The sequence below is a fragment of the Penicillium macrosclerotiorum genome (assembly GCF_028827735.1).
Source record: "Penicillium macrosclerotiorum strain IBT 26536 chromosome Unknown utg000010l_segment0_segment0, whole genome shotgun sequence".
NCBI classification, from domain to species: Eukaryota; Fungi; Ascomycota; class Eurotiomycetes; order Eurotiales; family Aspergillaceae; genus Penicillium; species Penicillium macrosclerotiorum.
The window spans coordinates 1,168,032-1,189,983 of record NW_026643089.1 but is presented as its reverse complement, the minus strand read 5'-3'; the positions used below and the strand labels follow the sequence as shown (position 1 = coordinate 1,189,983).

General features: G+C 49.9%; 8 protein-coding genes across 8 annotated transcripts; 1 reads left to right on the top strand and 7 right to left on the bottom strand.

Moving 5' to 3' along the window:
- Nucleotides 1-398: 398 nt before the first annotated feature.
- N7462_010075 (uncharacterized protein) lies at nucleotides 399-656 on the bottom strand (the record flags this gene model as incomplete). The annotated part of the gene is made up of 1 exon (XM_057081789.1): nucleotides 399-656. The coding sequence occupies one exon, from the start codon at nucleotides 654-656 to the stop codon at nucleotides 399-401; it is 258 nt and encodes an 85-aa protein (XP_056928829.1).
- A 749-nt stretch (nucleotides 657-1,405) lies between these two features.
- On the bottom strand, nucleotides 1,406-1,951 carry N7462_010074 (uncharacterized protein; the record flags this gene model as incomplete). Its single annotated transcript, XM_057081788.1, has 1 exon — nucleotides 1,406-1,951. The coding sequence occupies one exon, from the start codon at nucleotides 1,949-1,951 to the stop codon at nucleotides 1,406-1,408; it is 546 nt and encodes a 181-aa protein (XP_056928828.1).
- Nucleotides 1,952-3,110: 1,159 nt separating this feature from the next.
- On the bottom strand, nucleotides 3,111-3,371 carry N7462_010073 (uncharacterized protein; the record flags this gene model as incomplete). The annotated part of the gene is made up of 1 exon (XM_057081787.1): nucleotides 3,111-3,371. The coding sequence occupies one exon, from the start codon at nucleotides 3,369-3,371 to the stop codon at nucleotides 3,111-3,113; it is 261 nt and encodes an 86-aa protein (XP_056928827.1).
- A 1,350-nt stretch (nucleotides 3,372-4,721) lies between these two features.
- Nucleotides 4,722-5,711, top strand: N7462_010072 (glycosyltransferase family 32 protein; the record flags this gene model as incomplete). The annotated part of the gene is made up of 1 exon (XM_057081786.1): nucleotides 4,722-5,711. One exon carries the CDS (start codon nucleotides 4,722-4,724, stop codon nucleotides 5,709-5,711), a length of 990 nt encoding a protein of 329 aa, XP_056928826.1.
- Nucleotides 5,712-7,017: 1,306 nt separating this feature from the next.
- N7462_010071 (GMC family oxidoreductase) lies at nucleotides 7,018-9,398 on the bottom strand (the record flags this gene model as incomplete). Its single annotated transcript, XM_057081785.1, has 7 exons — nucleotides 7,018-7,556; nucleotides 7,611-7,986; nucleotides 8,039-8,110; nucleotides 8,162-8,624; nucleotides 8,679-8,922; nucleotides 8,977-9,102; nucleotides 9,167-9,398. The coding sequence occupies 7 exons, from the start codon at nucleotides 9,396-9,398 to the stop codon at nucleotides 7,018-7,020; spliced, it is 2,052 nt and encodes a 683-aa protein (XP_056928825.1).
- A 487-nt stretch (nucleotides 9,399-9,885) lies between these two features.
- Nucleotides 9,886-10,107, bottom strand: N7462_010070 (uncharacterized protein; the record flags this gene model as incomplete). Its single annotated transcript, XM_057081784.1, has 1 exon — nucleotides 9,886-10,107. One exon carries the CDS (start codon nucleotides 10,105-10,107, stop codon nucleotides 9,886-9,888), a length of 222 nt encoding a protein of 73 aa, XP_056928824.1.
- A 1,884-nt stretch (nucleotides 10,108-11,991) lies between these two features.
- On the bottom strand, nucleotides 11,992-16,039 carry N7462_010069 (uncharacterized protein; the record flags this gene model as incomplete). The annotated part of the gene is made up of 2 exons (XM_057081783.1): nucleotides 11,992-12,458; nucleotides 12,703-16,039. The coding sequence occupies 2 exons, from the start codon at nucleotides 16,037-16,039 to the stop codon at nucleotides 11,992-11,994; spliced, it is 3,804 nt and encodes a 1,267-aa protein (XP_056928823.1).
- Nucleotides 16,040-16,876: 837 nt separating this feature from the next.
- On the bottom strand, nucleotides 16,877-21,503 carry N7462_010068 (E3 ubiquitin-protein ligase SSM4; the record flags this gene model as incomplete). The annotated part of the gene is made up of 2 exons (XM_057081782.1): nucleotides 16,877-18,438; nucleotides 18,500-21,503. 2 exons carry the CDS (start codon nucleotides 21,501-21,503, stop codon nucleotides 16,877-16,879), a joined length of 4,566 nt encoding a protein of 1,521 aa, XP_056928822.1.
- Nucleotides 21,504-21,952: the final 449 nt, after the last annotated feature.

The window sequence follows — 21,952 nt, the reverse complement described above, 5'->3', positions numbered from 1 at the left end:
TGGACACTGGGTTGATTGAATGCATGAGGGAGTTCATATACCATCTAGTCGAGGTGTTCCTCGAAGAAGGACGGACGAGACATAGGGCATCAAAGTCGTGGTTTGAGGCTCGCGGCCACGACGTATAGAATTGTTTGTCTTGGTTGCTGCTGCTCCTAGCTGTAGTAGGATGCACGTGGACTCGAAATATGAGTGCTCGCTTCTTCCCACGGCATCTTTCTAAGAGATGGCCATGGGACATGGGACATGCTGTTAAGACGTGCCACTTAACAATGAAGAGGCCAGAATGAAGGAGTTGGAGGAATAAGGGGTTCCAGTTCTCATGTCGCAGAATGGGCCGGAAGAGCGGTGGTCCTCAATGTTGGGTGTTTGGATGTTGGAGGTTGGAACCATGTCCCTCACCCGGTCTTGGACCATTCATAGGCATCCTTGCCCCATGCTTTCTCTCGGTCTTTGCGTACCATCTCCTTCGGCGGCGGTTGGTTCGCATACGGGCTGAAGTAAAAGTATCGGTCCGCGGCATCCTCCCCGTTCGCCTGTCGTCGTAGCTGGCGTTCACGGGCACGCACTTTCTTCTGGTAGGCTCGGCTAGCTCGTTTGCGCTTCCAGTGGGTCGAGGTGTTGCCGGAAAAGAACCGTTTCAGGAACTCAAACATGATGAGGACAGATTTGCACTTAACAGATGGGCGAAGAGGAGAAAATGCGCTGGTGTATGTGGGATGGGGAAGTATAGTATGGTTGAGTCGATGTTGGAATACATTGATCGACCGCACCCCCACGGCCTGTATACGGAGCTCGGGTGAATATTCCAATGTCTGAATCCTACCTTCGGGAAGATCGCAGTATTTAAACATTGACAAAGAGGCGTCCCACGTCGGCGGGGGGTTTGGGGGCTGCGCTGCGCCCTGTGGAAGCACGGACTGCGAACCTGGAAAGGGTTTGAGCGCACTAAACTGCTTGGCGCCTAGTGCGGTCTGCGCGTAGGCCAAATGGATCTGATATACCTCTCAATCGTGAGTATCCATAGTCCCTGGACCTGAAAGGTGCTGCAGGCTAATCTTGCAACCGCTACATAGAATTTGGATATCAAGCAGATCTGCAGTTGACCTCTGGTTTTAACTTCATGGATATCCTTCCTTCTTCTCCTAGTCGCGGAATTAAGATGAAGGGATTTGCACCACGAACGGGTGGTGGGTGCATTCAATCCACCTTGGTCTTGAGAATCCTTGTCGAGGCCGAGTAAGGGAATTGGTTCAAGTCCATCAATCCACACCCATATGGTTTCGGGTGAAGGCCAAAATTCTTTCTGAGTGAACTTGACCCGATGACAGCGGTTAAGCCCCGTCTCGATATCAACCTTTGCGCCTCCGTCTACTAGACCGAGTAGGAGATCTACAAGGAGTTTTTACGGAATTGGGTGATCACTTATTTCGCACTGCCGCGTTGCGCTATCACTGACAGCCAACTGGACGGGCCTGGCATGCCCCATTACCCCTGCGGCGTCGGCAGTCGTATCTGTCCTACGGGGCAGATCTCCAATCGGATCATCTATGGTCTCCTGCTGCGTCTGATTGTGGCGTACCAAATGTTGACTGAGGACGAGAACCCACCGCTGTCCAGTGACAAGACCTTCGCAACGACCCCTGCAAAGCTTCTCAACATCCCGAAAAAGTTTGGGATTCGGTTTGTTCCCCGAGATGAAGCCAACCTTCGTACAATTTTGCAGTAGGCTTGGTCGTTTGCGCCCGCCCAGTGGCTTCTTTGTCTGGGATGTCAACTCGCCATTCTGGGGAATAGAGTATTGGCACATGGGGGACACCCAGATGCCGTTCTGGAACGTGGTCGAGCGTAGGGTAATGGGCTCGAAAATCTGGGAAAACCCCGCAGTACCATCGTACATGGACAGCAGGGGTGCCCGAAGGAGGAGATTGCTTCGGGGTGAAGAAACCATGGTTGCTGGGCATGGTCTTGTTGATGCGTGGAGCGTCCATTATGTCGGGGTGAGGCTGAGAGATGGTCTGCAGACTGGATCCTACCCCTGTTACGGAGTACAATTGTTTCGAATTGCCATTAGCATGGGTGGTAATGGGCGATGGATTGGTAAATCTGCATCTTCATCTCCAGCTGGGGTCCATTATCAGAAGTTCGCCCAAAGCCGCTGCAGGACGGAGATAGTCGAGCCTCGCACGGGACCGACGACAGCGTTCGAGGTGTCGCACCGGTTAAAGTTTCTGACTTGGTTGTCGTCAACGGCCAAATCGCAGAAGTAAGATTGTCTATACTCTATTGTCTATTGTGATCAGCCCCTGATTCGTCCCTTGTGCGTGCTCCTGCACCCACGAGCCCGTGTCTCGTAAACCAGTAAGGGCATACAGAAGTGTGGACATATGCTCATGCTCATTTGAGACTAAACCCCATTGTCACTAGTCTCTTCAGCCCTACGGGAAACCGTGGAGCCCGCCAGGAAGACTAACCTGCCAAAAGTCCAATCATGAAGGTAGCAGATGCTTGTAACTTTATTGTTGCCTAATTTATGCGGAAAGAGTCTCATCACACAGCATCCTCCAATCGGAGTTAGGTTGAAGTTTATGTGACAGGACTTGCGAGGCTTTGATCTGTGACACACGGGACCGGACCTTTGTCTCGACTGGAAATAGGCAGCAAAATTACTATATATCTGTGGACCACTTATTTGCCGTTAGGAAGTAAGCTCTGTATGGTGAATTGAATGGCTCTGAATCTCTCCATATATGAGAAGCCCCCATTGTGGGGTACAAACAACCGGGCTACTACATGGAGCCAAAGTCGGCCAATTGAACAAAACAATGAAGCCAGTACGAGAAACAAATTTCAATTCCGCCACATTCCAAAGACTAAGAGACAGACAAATTGAAGATAGGGGCCAATTATCTCACAGAGCTTAAACAAGAAGCCATAAAATAATCACGAAACGGTCACAAGTAACTAAGTCCACCAATTGAACAAGTGGATATCTGGCACAATAGAATTGTACGATAAAATGAAGAAATATCTTTCTACTAGGTTATTAAAAGTGAGTAAAAGAGACGGATGTTCTAGAAGAAAGGATTGTTATTTCTTACCTGCCTTTTCTATGACGGGCGCACGACGCCTTGCTCCATCTGACTGGGAGTATTGGTGGAATAGAATGCAGCAGGTGGCTTTTGAACAATAGGGCTATTCATGGCCCACTGTTGTAGAGGCGGCGGCCTGAAAGAGTTGTTTTCGAGTTCTCTCTTCTTTGCCTTTTTCTCACGGTGCATTTTGATGAGGATGATGATGACAATAGTGGCCCCGATGAATAGAGCAATAGGAACCAAAATGACTTTGAGAAGGAAGCCGACGACGCCCATATTGATGATGTCGTCTGGAAATAAACAAGAAGATTGATGAAGTATTGGCTGGGCAATTTTGTACAGACTTTAGGAAAATGGAAAGGATGGCAGAGAGCCTGAGGGGTTTTATAACCCCCTCATTTTAAGGAAAGAATGTGTGATCGAAAGGTCCATCGGGTGGTTCATTGAAGAAATATGTGAACAGCAGCGCTTATATTTCACATCTGGTTGGATCTGGGCTATGATAGCTCGTCCCTAGCGACAGCACGCTGGATGTACCGTCCTTGGAGCCAAATATAGCTCACCGATGAGCGAATTGGATGGAACCAAGGGCCCAGTGATCAGCTACTACAAGACCTCTTTGAGGTATTTTCTGGTCACTCAGCCCTGTAGGGCTGTTTCGTGGCGTGATTCTCGTTGCAGGGTGGAGAAGACGCTTAAGTAGCTAAGTGCTAGTTCCTTTTCGCAACCTATAAGCAAGTGCGATAGCCTTAATGTTCATTTCCCCCTCTCAGTACTTTAATTTGGTCTAGAAACTCGTGTCCCATCACAAATTGCGGGAATGAACTATTAATGATCATAAGAATGACTCTCGTACTCTAATAAATATGAGTCTTCGGAATCAAATTCTGATCGAAATCTGGCAGTATTAATCTCAAGTACTCCTGGACTGGCTGCCGGACATGGTAGTCTGAAATTCGTGCAGCTCCTTTACTGTCTTTGCCGATGGCTTCCAAAATGTATACCTGGAGGGTAAAACAGGAGACAGAGGACTAATTTTGCCTTCAGTTGGTTTGATGGTTCAAGGCAAGACCGATTATCCATCATAGTTGTAGAGAATTTATTTCATGGATTACTTGGCCCCTGCAGTCTACGTACCCTAAGATCTTCGAAGTGTATACCAAGGCTAGTATGATAGGTCCTGAAAGGATTTCCAGCGTTTCGGTACATATTGAGAGCCCGACCGCAAAGTTTTACGTCCTTGCCCATCTTCATCAGCTCTAGGGTATCGTTATAGAGTCTCACAAGGTGATCATAGACAGCATGCTACCTGTCTTCAAGTATCCGCGGACTCCTATTCCTGAGAGACGCCAGGATTTAAAAAAGGTATTCACTTGCCAAGAGACGGGATGATACGACCTCTGTTGTACTACAAGTTCCCCACTATTTCAAGCCCTTTATGTCATGGATCTCTTTAAATATCAAAGCCGCCCCAAATGATAGCCTGCACGTGGTGGCGTGTGAAGCTCCGGTTGCACCAAACGAATGGGGTCCACGCCGATCTCCCGTAGACCCCAGAGCCAGCTATACCATATGTACCGGGGACAGTCGCATCTCAGCATTCAGGGTCCATCCTCAACTATCATAATGCCTCGAATATACCTTTTCACGAAACTAGCCATCTTCGGGTTTCTAGCAGCGGCTCTGTTTCTTGCCTTACATCACGTCAACAAGCTCCATGAGGAGTCTAGTCGCCGTGAAGAGGAGAAGGTCGAGACTTACAATCTTCAAAGCACCTCGGCGGAACATCGATGCTTGTACAACTCGGGCCCTGCATCTACCCCGATACCAAAAATCGTCCACCTCATATGGCTTGAAAATGCCGAGATCAATTTCATGGCCTACCTGACTATTCGATCTGCGTTAGTTTCCATTCAGCCCGATATCATCAACCTTCACTATACTGTTCTCAATCATAAGAATGAGTGGCTCAAAAAACTGCGTGACAATATAACCCTAGTGCAACATGATTTGGCGCAAGAGTATAGTCGGCAAATGGATGAAAAATGGAAAATTACCCATATTTCGGATCTTCTCCGATTAGACGTCATCAATAGGGAGGGAGGGATTTATGTCGACATGGATGTGATCTTGCTTCGGCATTTCGACAATTTGTTACAGTCGCCGAAGGATCTGATTCTCGGAAATGAAGGTGGCGATCGGCACGGTCTGTGTAATGCGATCATCCTAGGGCGTCCTGGATCATCTTTCGTACAGCGGTGGCGTGAGAGTTACCGCACATTCTCTCGACACGAATGGAACTATCATTCAGTGACCTTGCCTAAAGAGCTATCTACTCAGTACACCGACGAGATCTGTTCGCTGTCTCCTGCCGTTTTCTTTTGGCCATCGTGGACCAAACGACATATTGAATATATGCATAAGCCGATCTCGGACAACGAAACAAGGGAATTCGAAACGACAATTGCGGACAACCGAGGAGCGATCTTCCCAACACAACTTGCATATCACGCTTGGAGTCAGGTTGCTGCAAAATATCTGAGAAATCTGAGTATTGAGAGGGTGATGAGTGAAAACACTCGGTTTAATATTTTGGTTCGACGTTTCCTGGAGTAGAGATTTGGTCGCCCGAGCCGGAGACCTGAAATAGGGATGCCTTGAACAATGTATTTTCGAAATATAGCAGGTATAAAAATTTGATTAATTCAAAATTCAAATTTTGGTCTGTGGCTGAGACACGCGTTTACAAAGCCTACATTCAGGGGCAAAAATTGATTATGCAGGAAGTTCAACTGCTTTTACCTCGAGGCTGTCTTGGGAGTTCCGTCGCTAATTTCGTACGATCTTCACGAATTATCCATTGGCAATGTAGGACTAGTTAGATTTCGCTCTTTTGGGATGCGGCAATCGTGCCAATTTTTTTATTTTTTTTCCAAAATTTCCTCATCGACAAGAGTTCTGGTTGGATAGGTGAAGTACCGAAGGATTTAGTCCCGGGGCTAGCTCGGCAAACACTCGGCAATGCCCCGGCTGAGGCTCGGGAAGGGTTAGAATTTGTTGACGAGGCGGAATGCAGAAGAATAGTCAGTCAGTATCATTCTTACTTAAATAGGGACTTGACAGCCCATCAATGAGAAATAAAAACACATCCACTCACCTCTCACTTGCTCACGATTTCACCTTGCAAAATTAGAGCCACTGTAATGAGCGCCTCAACCTCCAGGTCGAACTCTATCAAGAGTGTGGACACGAACGAGGATTCGTCCCATACGACAATCGCTTCACGCCTTAAAAAGCATTTTGAGAATGTTCAAAAGAAGTGGGGCCCGCTGATGGCTGCCAAAGAGCACCTGGACGACGAATACAATTTTCCGCCCGGTAGATACGCCGGCCAGGCAGACAGTCATAGGACGACCAGCAGAATATGACGTGAGCCTTCTTCAATTTCCCCTCACAAATTAATGGGGTTTTGACTGACTCCATGCCAGAAGCTCGCCAACCTTTGTTTGTTTCAATGAACTGTCGTTCTGATCGATATATCGATATCAAAGCAGCCTCAAGTCGTCTTCAATTGCTCGAGAGGCCGTGGCTATTTTTTTCAGCGTGATGAATTTTATGAAGGAATTTAATAATACCCAGTTTGTGGGGATGTGGAATATTTCGGCTATATACTATACTATCAACAGGCCAGGTGCCTTTAATCACAAATTCTACTAGACCATTCCATTATGTACTGTTCCAGAGGCAAGTGTTTCCAAGATGTCCATACCATTATGATCGCGACACGGCGATCGCTCCGTATTCCCCTTTATCGGAATACGAACAGAAGTCGTTTAAATATCGTATTCATTAGTTCATCAGCGCTAAATCCGGATTGGAAGAACTCCAGAAACAAAAGCCGCATGTGGCCTTCCGTTCTACCTCAGAATAGCACGTCGAAAATTACCAAAACCTGCGCGGAGAGAATCATGACGGGAACCCATGAGTACCACGATGCAATACTATGTTCACGGGTACTGCCATTACTTTGACTAGTCACGGTCGATGTAGCGCCATTCCGGGAGAGAGGTGTAGTTGTGCTAAAGGACGGTGTTGTCGTGGATGCTGCTTCGTAATATGCCCGAATAATATCACTTGCTTTTTCAGCTATTCCATATGTCGAGGCCATCAGATGGGTTGACAAAGCAATGGGAATCACACTGGCATCTGCAACTCGAACATTTGACAAGCCATAGACACGAAGATTTGCATCTACCACACCACCCTGATCACGGGGAAGCATAGCACAAGATGATGAGGGGTGAAATTCGGTGCTAGCTTCCGCAAGCAACCAATCCAACCACTCCTCGTCCGTCTGAACAGATGATCCAGGTGAGGTTTCGCCTGTAAGATTGCTGCTCATTGGGCTTGTCTCACCCAGTCGACGTGCAAGCTTGAGGCCTTCACGAAGAATTTCGTAATCTGCAAACACATGAGCTTCAAGGTCCATGTCCTAATGACAAATTTGGAACATACCAGATGGGTTGTTGAGGTAATTCGGGTCGATTACAGGATAGTCCATCGGATCTGACGAGTTGATATAGATGCGGCCCTGGCTATAGGGGTGCTGAAGGGCAGCTGTGATGCCAATGTCTCCATTGCCGTCACTGTTCATGAACAGAAGCTCTATTTGGCCAATCGGACTATCAAAAATCTTCGATGCGGTCGTATTGTAAATGGCTTTGTAACCAGCAATAACGCCCTCGTCATATGTCGTGTTCGGTGTATATTGATCCATCATGGCAAGGATGCTTGTCTGAAACTCTTGCACGCTGCTACTAGAATTGTAGATAGCAGTGGAGTTGACATACGCTACCGCCGAATCGATATATGAGAGAAAAAGTGTATCATCCTAGTACGGTGGTTAAAAAAAGGGCACGTGCTGTAGAATCGAGACGACAAACCTTGTCGCTGCCATTGTCGTAGTAAATCGAACCTGCGGTCTCCACGTCCGTAGTCCACTTCACAGTGGCACTCTGCAAGGGGTCAGTCTTCTACTGGAAAGCAATATAGTAAATTTTACTCACAAAGTGATCCTGCAGGTGTTGCCCAACCCCAGGAAGTTCGGAGACAAGATCAACTCCAGCATCAGATAGGACGTCTTTAGGGCCAATGCCGCTATGGAGTAATACAGCAGGGCTGCCAACGGTACCGGCTGCTAGAATCACTTCTTTTCTAATTTTGACCTGAACCTTAGTGGTGCCGTCATCAGGTGTATACTCAACAGCAGTTGCCGTAAGATTTCCAGAGGTCGAGGAATTGTCGAAAACCAGGCGAGTGACATGGGCATTTGCCAGGACATCATAGTTTGTCCAATCTGGAAGAGGGTCTAGATATCCTGTTCGACTGTAGGAACGTGTCCAATTTGAGGGATTGATGGAAGAAGTTGAGACCTCAGCTCCCCAGTTTTCACCGCCATACATCTCGGATGAAATGGCAATGCCCATGTTTTCTAGGGCCTGTGACCATTGTCCAACTTGAGGGAAGGTACTAAATGAAAGTCAATATCAAAAATCTCATAAATGATCATAGAGGTCAGCATACTAGCCAGGATAAGAAGCGTGGATAGGTCCTTCTGAGCCGTGTGTCGATACGTTCCATGTGATGTCGGCCTCATCGGCAATAGCATCGGATGGTGGCGTGAATGTTTCACTTTTCTTCATGGCAGCATAAAAAGACTCCCAGGTCCAGTTTTCAGCACCATCCATGCCTTCGAGCATATCCTTCCAAGCATTGATCTCGATCTCACCAGGACGGGTCATATAGAGCCCGTTGATCGCAGAGCTGCCTGTATTTCTGGTGTTATGAATTCGTTGCTAATACATGGGGTGTGAATACGAACCTCCAAGGACTTTACCACGAGGCCAGTAGATCTCACGGTTGTCCGCACATGGTTGAGCCACGGTATAGAACCCCCAATTCAACGGTGTCGTCCAAAGTGAATCAAAGTAGCCGTATGCCGGTGTGTCTGTTTGACTCTTAGCCTTTATCAAAGCTAAGAACTGTGAGACGGGTAGTCTTATATCTCTCACCTATCCGTTCTCGATAATCATCTCCATTGCCGCCGGACTCTAGAACAAGGACGGTGTGATTTGTGTCCTCTGAAAGACGAGCACCAAGCACGAGACCAGCTTGACCACCACCCACAACAATGAAGTCGTAGGCATCGGCGATCTCCGTCCGCGGAGACAGCGCGTGGACGGGAGAAACAGCGAAAGCAAGGCTTGCGCCAATGATACGGCTAGCGGTCAGACCAGGTCGCATTTTATGGAACAAGATATGCGAGAAGAAGGTCGCCGTCGGTGGGCTGTAGCATATCAATACGAAAGATATGAAGGCAGATCGCGATCGCGAAGAAATATACTAGCGAAAAATCAGACCTAAGCGCCCCTGGAAAACTTGTTGGTAGAGTAACGCCGACCCTTGGAAAGCTTGTGCGGTGAACCGTGCTTTGCATTCTCAATTTTACGCCAGATAAGGCCCATCTGGAACCAGGAAGTGGATAAAGAAAATAATAAGATTCAAGCATGGCTGGAACCCTTCTCCCGCAAATAAGATCTCGGGCCGCATCGCTCCACACGGCGTGGTTGCCAGGTGGGACAACGTGGGCCAGTTTCTGATGAGCCAACTGTTATTTCTGAGACACATCAATCTTGGTTGTACGCGAGTTCCGACGTCATAATTGTGGATTCTAGTTGAAACATTGTCGCAATCCTGCTGAGAATGAGCAGGAAAGCGTTGGATGCGCGTCCTACGACTCTAGACGCTTCATAGGAGTTACGTTAGAGATGCTTTCCACGTCACTCTGTGCTATTGAATTTCCAAATGTAATCATTGCCGATTCCTCGTGTTGGTCGAAAGCAGCCGGGTAATTTTTCTCTCTTGGATTATTGTGTAACTCCTCGGGACGATAAGCCATCTGGTGGGCCGCAAATTTAAATGCCTTAACCACGGCAACTCGCCAGGGCGGCATCGTCGTTGGCCAGCCGCCGGGCCAGTGGACCCTGAAAAAGCCGACTCGATAGGCCCGTCGGAGGAGCATCACAATAATCTATGCAGCTAGTAAACTCTAAGACACCACTGCTTCTTAGTCCTCGAATCTCCTCTTTATCGAAGCAGAAGCCTCGCCCCAGCCTGAAAAAAGCAACTGTATACACATATCCAGTCTCTGGGCATGTACACGATTTCCCATCGAAAAGTATCTAAATTTTTGTCCAAAGATCAAAATCGTTCGATTTCTCCCGCCGATTCAAACTAATGCGGCGAGAAGAATGGCCATCGATGACGATTATGCTTTTTGGAAAGCGAGGCATAAGCTCTTCAACGTCTAGCTATCAAGATCGGGGAACACCCCATAGTTGAAGATGATGAAATAGATTGCAGAGCCAACTACAGGCAGAGCAGGCCTCACAAATATAGAGTCCCTGCGACCTCAAGGCATGTATGACTATTCAGCGTTGTCGAGAGAGACCGGTGTCTCCTGGGATTCTGTAAGTAATGGATCAGGATGTCTGCCAAGGGAGTGGGTTCGACAGCCTTTAGGCCAGAGAATGCATAGATCAAGCACGAGGTTCTGGTTCTGGTATATATTCACCAGCGCACATCCACCGAACGACACCCAAGATCACTCTGGACCCATGTGGCTTTAACATCAAATAAACGGGACCTGGGCTGCTCAGATCACTCCGGGGCAAATAGGCGACGCATAAACTCGTTGGGACTCCTCCACAGTCTTTTGCTTGACTGGCAATATCTACACTGGCGCATTCTCCAACTTCACAACAATCTGAGCGACCTGAAGATACAGAAGGCCTGAGCCACGCACGATCTCGTATAGGTTCTTCAGCTGAACAATCAATGGCTTGGCGCCGCAGAAGGGGATGCTTACACTTATAGGCCATACAATATAGCCGAGGCGTTATCTCTGGGTCAGTGCTTGAGTCGGTCACGATAAATTGGAGATCTAAACTGAAATTAAGCAGGACAACATCTCCAGCCGCTAAAACCATAGTTTTGAATCCCGCAAAGCACTCATTGCGGCTGGATTCCTTGCGATGAGTACAATTAAGGAGCTAGATGCGGGGCTCGGGGGTCACTGATTCCGATAACCACGGGCCGTTGGGTTTATGACACCCGAAATACAGTTGCTGGGCTTCCTTTTAAGCATCATACTTCGTTGAATGTAATTTCTGACCCAGCTCTGATGGCCCGACCGGACGAAGGCCAAGCCACAGGTTTACAGATCGGTCAGTGATTCTCGCGTCTGCGCAATATTTTTAAATACTCGTGTCCCGGACTTTATAGAGACGTTGATATATTTGATTCAACCTTCAATGATTGAAACCCCTGGCCTCATTGTCCAACCTGGAGTTTTAGCCGACGAAGCAAGCAAAAGATTTGTCAATCTATACTATCGTTTGAAAATATCGTGTAAATTTTCAGTCGTGAAGATAGAATCTGAACTTGCACATGAACGAACGCCCGTGGGTTATTGAATCGAAGTGTCTCATTCTCGGTGTTTTGTATACTTAAGCAAATGATTTGGATTGAGCATACTCCCAGACAACATGGTGGACGAGCCAACAATAAAACCTTCGGTCAAATTAAAGCATCATCCTAAACTAGTCAAGATAAAATAGGAAAGATACATTGCAATTAGAAAAAGACCATCAGTGTATTCTAAAAAGACATAACGAGTTGCGCATCACCGTGGGTATTCCCAAAATCCCAATCATAAACCACGTCGTATATCATAGAATGGCCCAAACCAAAAATAAATATATAAAGGAAACCAATCCCAACCCAGAAGAAAAATAAAAGAAACCCCAAAAATGACCCAAGTACTATAAGTCCGAAACTATGCAAGTTGTCTCTCAATATTCCTCGGGCCCGCCAGCAAAGCCGGAGGAATGGGCGACACAGCGCGGAAGACATGCGTTTCCCGTGAACCGGGACGAGGGGGCGGCGGAGGAGGAGGGGGCGCGAAGCCCGGAGGAGGGGGATGGCCGGGACGGGAGTATGCGAACGGATGCGGCGGGCCTGGCGGGCCTCCAGGTGTGCCAACCGCCAGGCGGTTGAATTCGCCTGGGAGTTGCTGCGGCTGGTAACGGTATGCGGGGGTGTTGGGGCCGTCGTAGGTCATAGCACGGCTTGGATCACCCGGAAGGGAAACGAGGGAGGCATTCAGGGTGCGCGCGATGTCTTCAAAGGTGACTTCCATCGGAGTGATGTAGGTGATGTTGGTCTTCGCAGACCAGGCGAGGACGTGGCCGCAGACACGGCCAGTTGATCTGTCAAAAACCCATGCGCCGGAGTCGCCGGGGGCTGATGTGCCAACAAGGAGTGAGGTTAGCCTGATGAACGATACTACTTATACAAGTTGGGTGAGAGAGGGTAGTGGGTGGTCTTAAGGTCCGGCGCAGTTATGGTTTACCGGCTTAGGAAGATCATATGGAGGGGGAAACAAGAAGGTGAGAATAGGACCAGGGTATAACAGAACAAAGGCAAGGGTATCTAGATTAAGGATCGTATAGACATAAACATGAATCTGCTGAGGTGCGCCTCTTACCTCCAAAGTTCCCGTTGACGCAAAAGCTCGTTGAAAAGGAATGTCGGCCATGGAGCTTGACCAACGTCATAGCCTTGGATATCTGGCCCGTCTGCAGCCCACTTGTCCGGCCACAGCAGTGCACCTGCAATCCGCCCAGTTCCTCCATTCGGGCGACTTGATTGAGAAAGATCGGCTGAGATTGGGACCACCCCAGTCCCGGTAGGCCGGGAAGGGATGCGGCATAATCGATGATAATATTGCGGGGATCCATGCGATTATCATCGACTCTGATCAATGCCCAATCGATTTCATGCTTGATCCCCTTGCGAGTCCAGCGTCGGACACCGGAAGAAGCATGGACATACCCCAGAGAATGCGAGGCGAGATGCTCATCATCTCGGTCCTCTAAGGAAGGAAAAAAATCTTCATGGATATCGTCGATAGCGGGTTGCGTGACAAGCAACTTAGGTTCCTCTCCAGGGTCGATGCCGGCAGTATCACCGACCGAGGCCGCATCATCGTCATCATTATCAAGACCTTCGACGGACTCTTCGTCGGATGAGTCATCCTCCGAAAGCCAGTACTCATCATAACCAGCATCCGGCCCTTGGGAGACCGACCTATCGTCATCTTCCGGGTCTGATATTTCGAATTCCAGATTAACCTCGGACCGATCATCCTCGTAGGTATACATGAAATCCTGGTTTGGGGCGTTTGATGTGTCCCGAGCCCAATTCCCCGCAGAGCGAGCAGGGGCATCTTGCTGTTCATCTCCAAGGTCTTCATCGTCACTAGGTGCCTCAAGCATGTGATGAACAGTCAACCCGTAGGGTTGGCCATCGACGAGGATAGCACCGCCATAGGAAACGGGAGGCAAATGCTCTTCATTTTGGAATGCACCAATGGACGCACCGCAGAGAGGCCGCTGCTGGTGGCACGGATTCAATTCCCGCTGACGAAAAGGAGTTTGGTTCGATCCATTGGGTCGAGTCTTAGCAGGCCTGCGGCGCTTGTTGCGAGGGACTTTGGATCGTTCAACATCGCCCCGCAAGACAATCAAGTCCCAGTCATCCCGGCCCAGAGGAAAGTGCTTCTTCAAGGCCAAGCGAACTTTCTTAGCGCTGGCACAGGTGACGCAAATAGTTGTTCGGGCAGTCTCCTGAGATTCTCCCGTCATGATGAGAGTTACCCCGCAAGACTCTGAGGAATCTTTGAGGATCTTTTGGAGAAGTCGGCTCAGGCGCGGCATCAGCTGGAAGTTCCATTCGTGCAGATGCTCGTCCGGGATCTCTAGGTGAGGAAGGCGCTTGACCGTGCGTTTCTTGCTTGGCTTGTCCAAGCTCTTCTCCTCTGGTGCTGCGCGCCATTGCTCGGTCGGAATCGTCGGAATAATCGGGAGGTTTTTGTCGAGCTTGACGGGCTCAGGTGGAATTTCGAACATGCTAGACTTCTCTTCTGCAGGTGTTGGCTCAGGAGTTGGGACAAGTGCCAGAGGTAGACAGTCATCCAACTCTTCTGCTGGAGGAGCACCAAAAATATCGATGCGGCAACATGACCATAAAATCTTGCAAATGGTATACATGAAGTTCATTGAGAAGGAAAAAGTGCCATCGGGGTCGGAGAGGTCGAGAACTGGGTAATGATAGATCTGGGGAACACGGAGATTGAGATCGGTCATGGGTTGAGTGGAGAGGTGGAAGTTGGGGGCATCGAGGCAAAGCTGCACAGCTTGAAGATATGCGCTACCGCACTTAGAGCCCAGCTTCTTCACGTAGAGATCCTCCACACGATGCTTAAACCAGGAGCGATCATACTTCATCTTCCACAGCCGGCCGATTGGAGCCCACAGACCAATTTCTAGAAGGACCAAACCGAGCGAGTATAGATCATATGCCCAGGCACCATCGTCCTCAACGCATCTTTTATCTTCGGGATGACGATACATGGCTGTAGACAACGGTTCAGGGGTGGGTCCATCAACGGAGAAACGTGCGGGGGAGGTCAAGTAAGGACGGCGAAGATCGGGAGAGAGACCACTCTCATCATTATTAACGTCGGTTCTTCCAGGAAAGAAAATGACATTGCTGCTGTTGATTTTGCCGTGCACTGCATTCTGGCTTCGCAGGTGCAAAACAGACATGAGCAGGTCGTAGGCAAGTCGGAAGCGCGTCTCTAAGTTCGGCATTCGTTTCTCGCGATAATCTTCTGCAGAAGGGAGAAGAGCCACGAGAGGCATAGGTTTGAGCTGATTGAGCAGGTCGCTGGGGTTTTGTAGGAAAGGAAAGTAATCGACGGGCATTTGGTATAGAAAAGCATAGCGGGCGTTAGGTTCATCGACACAGTACCCTAGGAACTTCAGAAGACCCAAATGGGCAATTCTGGCATTCTGGAGCAACTGATCGAGCGATTTCTGGAGCTTCTCCAGCCGAGAGCCCTTCGAGTTCATCTGAGCATCCACGATCATAGGCATGAACTCAACTAACACGGAGACAGAGGGCTCCTTGACGGAGCTAAGGAGAGATGGACAGGCTGATGTTTTGAGCCTACCAACTGCACGAGAATTCAGAGATGCTGCAACTGGCTCATAGGGGGGCGGATTGTTATCATGGTTGGCCCCATAGAGCTGTAGAGCTGATCGATCTATGACGAGAGGGTGAGGAGTGACGAAAGGATTGCCGTAATCGCGTTGCGGGGTCGGTGAGTTATATGTAAACGGGTCGTGCATTTGCTTCGGACTCTGGACCTTTTCTTTAGAGTCGGAGTAGGAGCCGTATGATATATCATGGGGTGAGAGCGGGGTCGATCGTGTTCGTCGGCCGGTGCTTTGCTTGGAAGAGGACATGCTGGAGGCCATTGTTCGTCGCGAGCGCGACAGATCATAGAGCGTATCGATGCATGCGGTCAGATCGCTCAGAATGGTCTTTGAGCGGCTGATATCGTCGTCTGTCCACTGTGTCTTAAGAGCCCGGGCGACTAGTCTTTCCTTCGATGGAAGATCTACTTTGCGTTCCTTCGAGGGTAGAATAGGCGGGTCGACGTGCTGCACGCGCTCGGCGTCATTGAGTAAGTCTTGGATCGTGGACATGACACTCTCCACCACATCGCTGAAGCCAGCGGCGGTCAGTGACTCGTCGATATCGTTCGGTTGGGCGGCGCTCGCATCACTCCAATCCAAGCCCCACGAGAGCAAGCGATCTCGTTGTTTCTGGAAGCTCTGATGCAGCGCCACCAATTCCGGGTCATCCAGTGCTTTGGAAGCGGTTGTCACACTCTCGCATGAAGTCTTGGTGTCGGTATAGAGCTTTGTCAGACGGCGCTGGAGGAAACCGCCTCCTCCGTGGCGCATGACAGACATCGTGGGCAAGAACAGTTCGATAAGGGCCAGAGAGGAAGATTCGCAGCGTAGATATCAGGTAACAAGAGGCTCACTCATCCATCCTGGAGTGTTGAGATAGGCGAAGAGGTGGGAAAGCCATGCGAAGAGGTCTAAGGAGAATCTCCTTCGTTTCAATGGGTGCCTGGTCAGCGGCGATTGAATACCGATAGACGATCGCGGGCGGATCGAGGGAATCCTGTTGCCTAACCAATCAGCGTGGCGTCCCGGCCGCGCGGTGGGTCACGTGGTAGGCATCGATATTCAGTCTTTTGGTCTTTTTGGCAAGTAATACCAATACCCGCCTCAGGCAACAGCGTATCCTGCAGCGAGACTCGCGGGGATCTTCGGTGGGCATGTTTGATTCATGGAAATCCGCGCGAAAGAGGGCTCCGACAAGTTTCATGTACGACTAAGACGCAGGCAGATAGGTGATAATAGGGAGTCGGTCAGGCTTTACTAGGGCCATCTCCGCCTATAGGGAGCACACTGGAGCAGACAAGATATCCGAAGAGCCAGGTATATAGTTCTGTTTGGGGCAAGTGGATACTGAGAGTGTGTAACAAGACCAAAACGGAGTCTCAAAATGTTCTCGATGGATTCGGTCTGAATTACTAGTGGTAATCGACTAAATACAACTATGCGAATGCAATATTAATGTGGACCGAACAACAAATACGCGCTCTAAATGTACAGAGGAGAAAAGAAAGGGTAGGGGTAGGTGAGATTAACTAGGGTCTTCATCGCCATGACCCTGAAAATGCCCCACCGGAGGCTTCATATACCCCGGGGTCAGGCCAGGGAGCAGGAGGTAGGGCTTCACTCCGTGATCACCCGTCGCGAAACACCAACGTCCCGCGCCCGCTTCTCGCCAAAGTTGTGCAAACGTTCCCCGATCAAATACACATCGTCTCGGATGTTGATGCGCCAGATAGCCACACGTCGGAGAGCGAGGTGGGTGGCCCATACGGCTAGAACGAACATGAGGGTAAGGGGGTAGACATAACGATAGACAAAGTGGGGCTCGGTATGGGAATAGAAAAGGGTCCAACGCAGAATGCACCCCAAGGTGAGGGGCACGGCGACCGCCGTAGTAGCGAAGAGTAATAGCGGCAGGATCAAGGCTCGCGTCGCCAGGTTCACGTTCGGTTTCAACCAGCCGTCACGGAAAATCCCGTTGAGAACCGCGGCAGCCCACGAGTGGGGGTGCCACAAAGTCAACTTGATCGCCATTTGTACGTACAATACCCCCAGCGTCCAGTCCTGGACCAGATGCATAACGTGGGATTCGCCATTTCCGATAAAGGTATATGTTGGGATCAGGATGTACAGCTCGACCAGAAGAGCGAAGAGAGACGGGAGGACAATGACCAGGGCTATGGCGATGTATAGCAGTCGCGCCGCCCCCGAAAACAACTGAATACACGCTTGGCCGAGCTGGCCCGGGGATTGCAGGTATGCAGTCGGGTTCTCACGCACCGCTTGAATGACCTGTCGGCAGTAGAAGGTCATATAGGAAAGCCCACCAATGACGGAGAGGCCTATGGAGAGAGCATAGATGTCGTTGACTGGAACTGGATTGGCGAAGCAGAATGAGATCACAGTGCGACCAATGACCAGAGGCACAACGGTGATGCCTACTCCAGTGACGGCCGCAAATAGCCAGATACAGAGGATAAACGCAGCGATGCGAGTCCGGAAGAAAGGTGGAATGTAGACTTTAGTAAACGAGGTACTGGAACGACCATGCAGCCCATCATCGGGATCGGGGTGGCCATCAACGCGTTCGTTATCCTCGGTCACGTCTAAAAACACCTGTGTTCCTTTCGGAATCCGAACCTGGTCCGAAGCGGGCGCCCGGACATATCGCCCGTTTCGTAGGAAATACACGTCGCGCTTTTCTTTTTCTGCGGCAGCCTGTTGATCATCCCCAATGACAGGATTTTCCCAATCACCCTTGCTTCCTGTGAGGAGACCCCACCACGTGCGGTAAACATGAGATCCCTCCTCTTCAGGATGTCTTTCGGGGAAGAAAAAGTTGCTGAGGCGCAGGAAATGGGCGCACTTGTGAAACCACCAATCGTACAGTTCGTGTAGCCCCTCTGAGGGCTTGAGAGATTGAATGGCCAATGGCATGACGAAGTTGTAAAATAGGAGATCCACCGGGAATTCTAGCATGGGGGCGCTGGCAGACCAATGGATTGGAAGAACGCCGTCAAATGCATAAAATAGGCCCCAAACAACGCCACCTAGGCAGACAATGACCAGGGCACCGTAGACCAAGGCGCTGAAGCCGATCTTACGGAGCTGGGTCGTGATGCTTCGTTCAAGAACATCACGAATAGGATGAAATGTCGGGTCATCAGGGTCGCGAATGAAATCTTGGGGTATGATGTTAGTATTGGAGACAATAGGTATCGATAAAGAAAAGAGACGACTTACATAAAACTCCGTTTCGCAAGATCTTGCGACACATTGAAACGAAGAGGGCAAAGTGGAACATATAGCAGGTGCCAATGAACCAGTGCACGAAGAGTGAAGTAAGAGGCGACGCAGCTGTGAATGCGATACGCGATGATATAGTGGCGTTAGAAAACAAGGGAAGCAAAGCCACATCCAGCAGAGTGCCACAGTAAAGTGGGAAGACAATCATCTCAATCCCTATAATGAGAATGACCTTCATTACTCCACCGGCCTGAAGAAGAACCTCAGCAACGATTCCCTCTGCGCGCTGGCCACGGCTGGGTCCTGACAACAACCCGGTAACACGAAGGTAGAGGAAACCCATGAATGTCGCTAGTAAGTAACCCATGGCGATGGCGATGACCCGGTCCTTAGTATTCCAAACAGCCAGTTCGTAGTCTATAGGTGACTGAGCCGACGCCGTCCTAGCAACACTGGTGTTCATCATTAGCTTCGTCCCGGAGCCAGACAGAATTGACGAAGTGAAGTTGCTGAGCTGTTGTTGAGTTTGAGCAACGGTCCTTGTTATCTGAGAGAGGTCAATATTGAATGAAAGGGCGCCTGGTATCCCCAGAGTAGCTAGGCGTAACGGGAAGTCATGCACAATGAACTTGACAACGGCAAGAGTCGATTGGAGGACGGCGGCGAGACGAGCTTGGTGGAGCTTCAGAGCCTGGTGAGAAAGCACAGAGAACATAGGTATATCTGATTCATGGAATACAAGAAATGCCTTGACAACCTTGTTCAATCGATCGGTGCTGGAGTCGATTAACGAAAGTGAAGCGGTGGTCACAGATTTGCCTCGTGTGATCCATTCCCCAGCAGGAAGAAAAGCGCCTAAGGGACCAAGCACGAGCTTGAACATGAAACTTAGCCAATACATCACGTAGCCTAGAACACCAATGAGTGTATCAAGAGCGATGTCCGCAACGACCGTGACGGCGGTCATTGGAACGCCCACGATCAGTTCCAAAGGATTAGCAAGGAGAACGAGGGCAATCTTGCCCCATAAGTAGGGAAGCCAGATGCCAATGGCCACAGTGAAAGCGATCAAAAGTGCACAGAAGACACCGTTTTGAAGGAGCCCAAAGATAGGACCCTGCATCCCGATGAGATCCATAATCCCTTCGAAATCATCCCCTTCAATTGCATCCATTTCGTTAGCGTCCAATACGCCATCGCCGCCAAGTCCTGCCATACCCTCATCCACAGGCGGCTCGCCTGCCCTGTTTGCCATGGGGACGAAAGGTTCTTCAAGTGCAGGATCTTGAACAATATGTTCGTCATCTTCAGGTACTTGTTCCGGGATGTCTAGCTGATCTGGTGTGACGTCTCCCCAGAACCAATCAACAAGTCGCCGAGCGGCACCCTTAGCAGGCTGGGGTTCATCAGCCTGCGTGTTGGTAGGTTCTGCCTCTTCTCTGGTAGGTGGTCCGTGATTGAGGTCGGCAGCGGCGAACGGCGAGCCATTCACAGGAATATGGGGGTCGAGATGATCAGCCACTGCCTCGAAAGCCTGGTGGACTTCAGAGGGCTCTGTAATATTGAGGTCATCTTCACGGTTAGAAGGTTGGGCAACATGCGGAGGAACACGAGTCAGTGCGTTGACGATCCAGCCCAGCCGGTCCTCATGGCCTTCCTCTCGAATCAGTCTCAATATTTCATCTCGGTCGCCATTACCCCGAGCCAGAATATCCTGGAAAATAGCGACTTCAGAGCGCTCGGATGCTTCTTGGGGCTCTACCTCGGAATTTTCTCCAAAGAGGTCTCTACGGAGGCCATTGTCATGGAATCCAGCCTGCCGCTCAAAGATTGGAAGACCATCATCCGAATCAGTCCAGGAAGGCGCAGGCGAGTGGTTGGCAGACCGAAAAGGGCGTTCATCGTCCACTGGCTCAGGAAGATCATTTTGTTCCGGTTCTACTTCGGCATGCGGGCGAGGTGGAAAATTTCCAGGGCGAGGGGCTTGAAGTTCTTCGTTTGGAGGGTTATTCGCGATTAATTGCAAGGCTGCTTCACGCTCTCCCTCAGCAATATTGGCCATGGGCTGCTGTTGAACAACCCATTCTCGAATCAAGAAGAGAAGAATGAACGCAACTACCACAAGAAGAGTGATCAGCTGGCCTTCCAATGTGTCGATGATCATGTTGTTGATCGTGGGATACGGTGTCAATTTATTGAGAAACTTGACGTCCGAAAGCCAGGATGGATATCTCTGCTTCGCCGCAACCATGGAGCCATTGGGACTGGTGGTGTTCTGGTTGACAGTCGATGTTAATGCAGGAATGAAAAGGCTTGGTATAATTTTCTTGAAGAGCGTGAGCATGAGAGGGTCACCGGCGGGAAGGCCGGTGCCCGGCGCGTGTATTGAGGGTGCCGGGCCAGAGGAGGACTGAACAGCGCTCGAGATGGCGGCGGTCGCTGAGCTGATGACGGATGTGGTATTAGCTGCCCACTGGGCCGCATCATTTTGAGTCGATTGTAAAGTTCGCTGCTGAACGGTTCCCCCAGCTGACCAACGGCCATCCGCAAGCCAGAATAACGCCCTCCATATTGCACGCATCGACCACGGCAGCCAACCCAGCCATACGAATGCGACGAGAACAAATCGCAGCCATGTGACCAAGGTTCCAAGCGATTGAAGCAAGGCTTGTTTCAGAAACAATGGAGTCGGAAGGTTCTGGGGCATATTCGGGTCATATAGCTTGGTAAAGCGGAACGGGGTTTTGCAGAGCTCGCAGTGTTTCTTTTGTGAATGGGCGAGCCATTCCACCAAGCAGCTCTGGTGAACAAACTTGATGCTGCCACTGCACTTGCAAGGATAGAACAGAGGCTCATCATCGGTTGCCTCCCCATGGCATATCCGACAGGTATCAATGTCTTCCAGCCCTCGTTCCCTCTCGTCAAAAGCTGGGTCGTTCATTAGGTCGGGAAACGAGGCCGGGTCCGCAGGAGCGCGGGTGTCGTGTATCGGAATCTCCATCGTCTTTATTTGGTGACGGCTTGGCTCGTCAGGCAACACGGCCTTTAACAACTTTGCATCATAGCCTCAGAAGCATTGATGGAGCGCAAGGCCGCCGACTCTCAGTCGGGTAGGAATATAAATGGAGGTTGATGATCGGAGAAGTGAGTAATCTGGTGTCAAAGGATTCCAACAAGTCAGCGTAATTCAAGGGCTGAACGCTCCGGCGTGAGATGTCCAAGGAAGGGTGAGTCATACCAGAAGACCGACTAAAAGAACTACCCAAGTGAAGTCCAGCAGTCCCCGAAATGCGGTGGATATCTGATTCTCAACTTGAGTTGTCCGCAAGTATGATTTGGTGGCGGTCGAGTCGGGCCTTCCCACTTCGCGGCTGCTCGTTTCCGCCGTGCTGACTTATCTGTATTCGTATTACCGAGCGCCCGCCGCTGACCAGCTGTTCCGAAACGTCA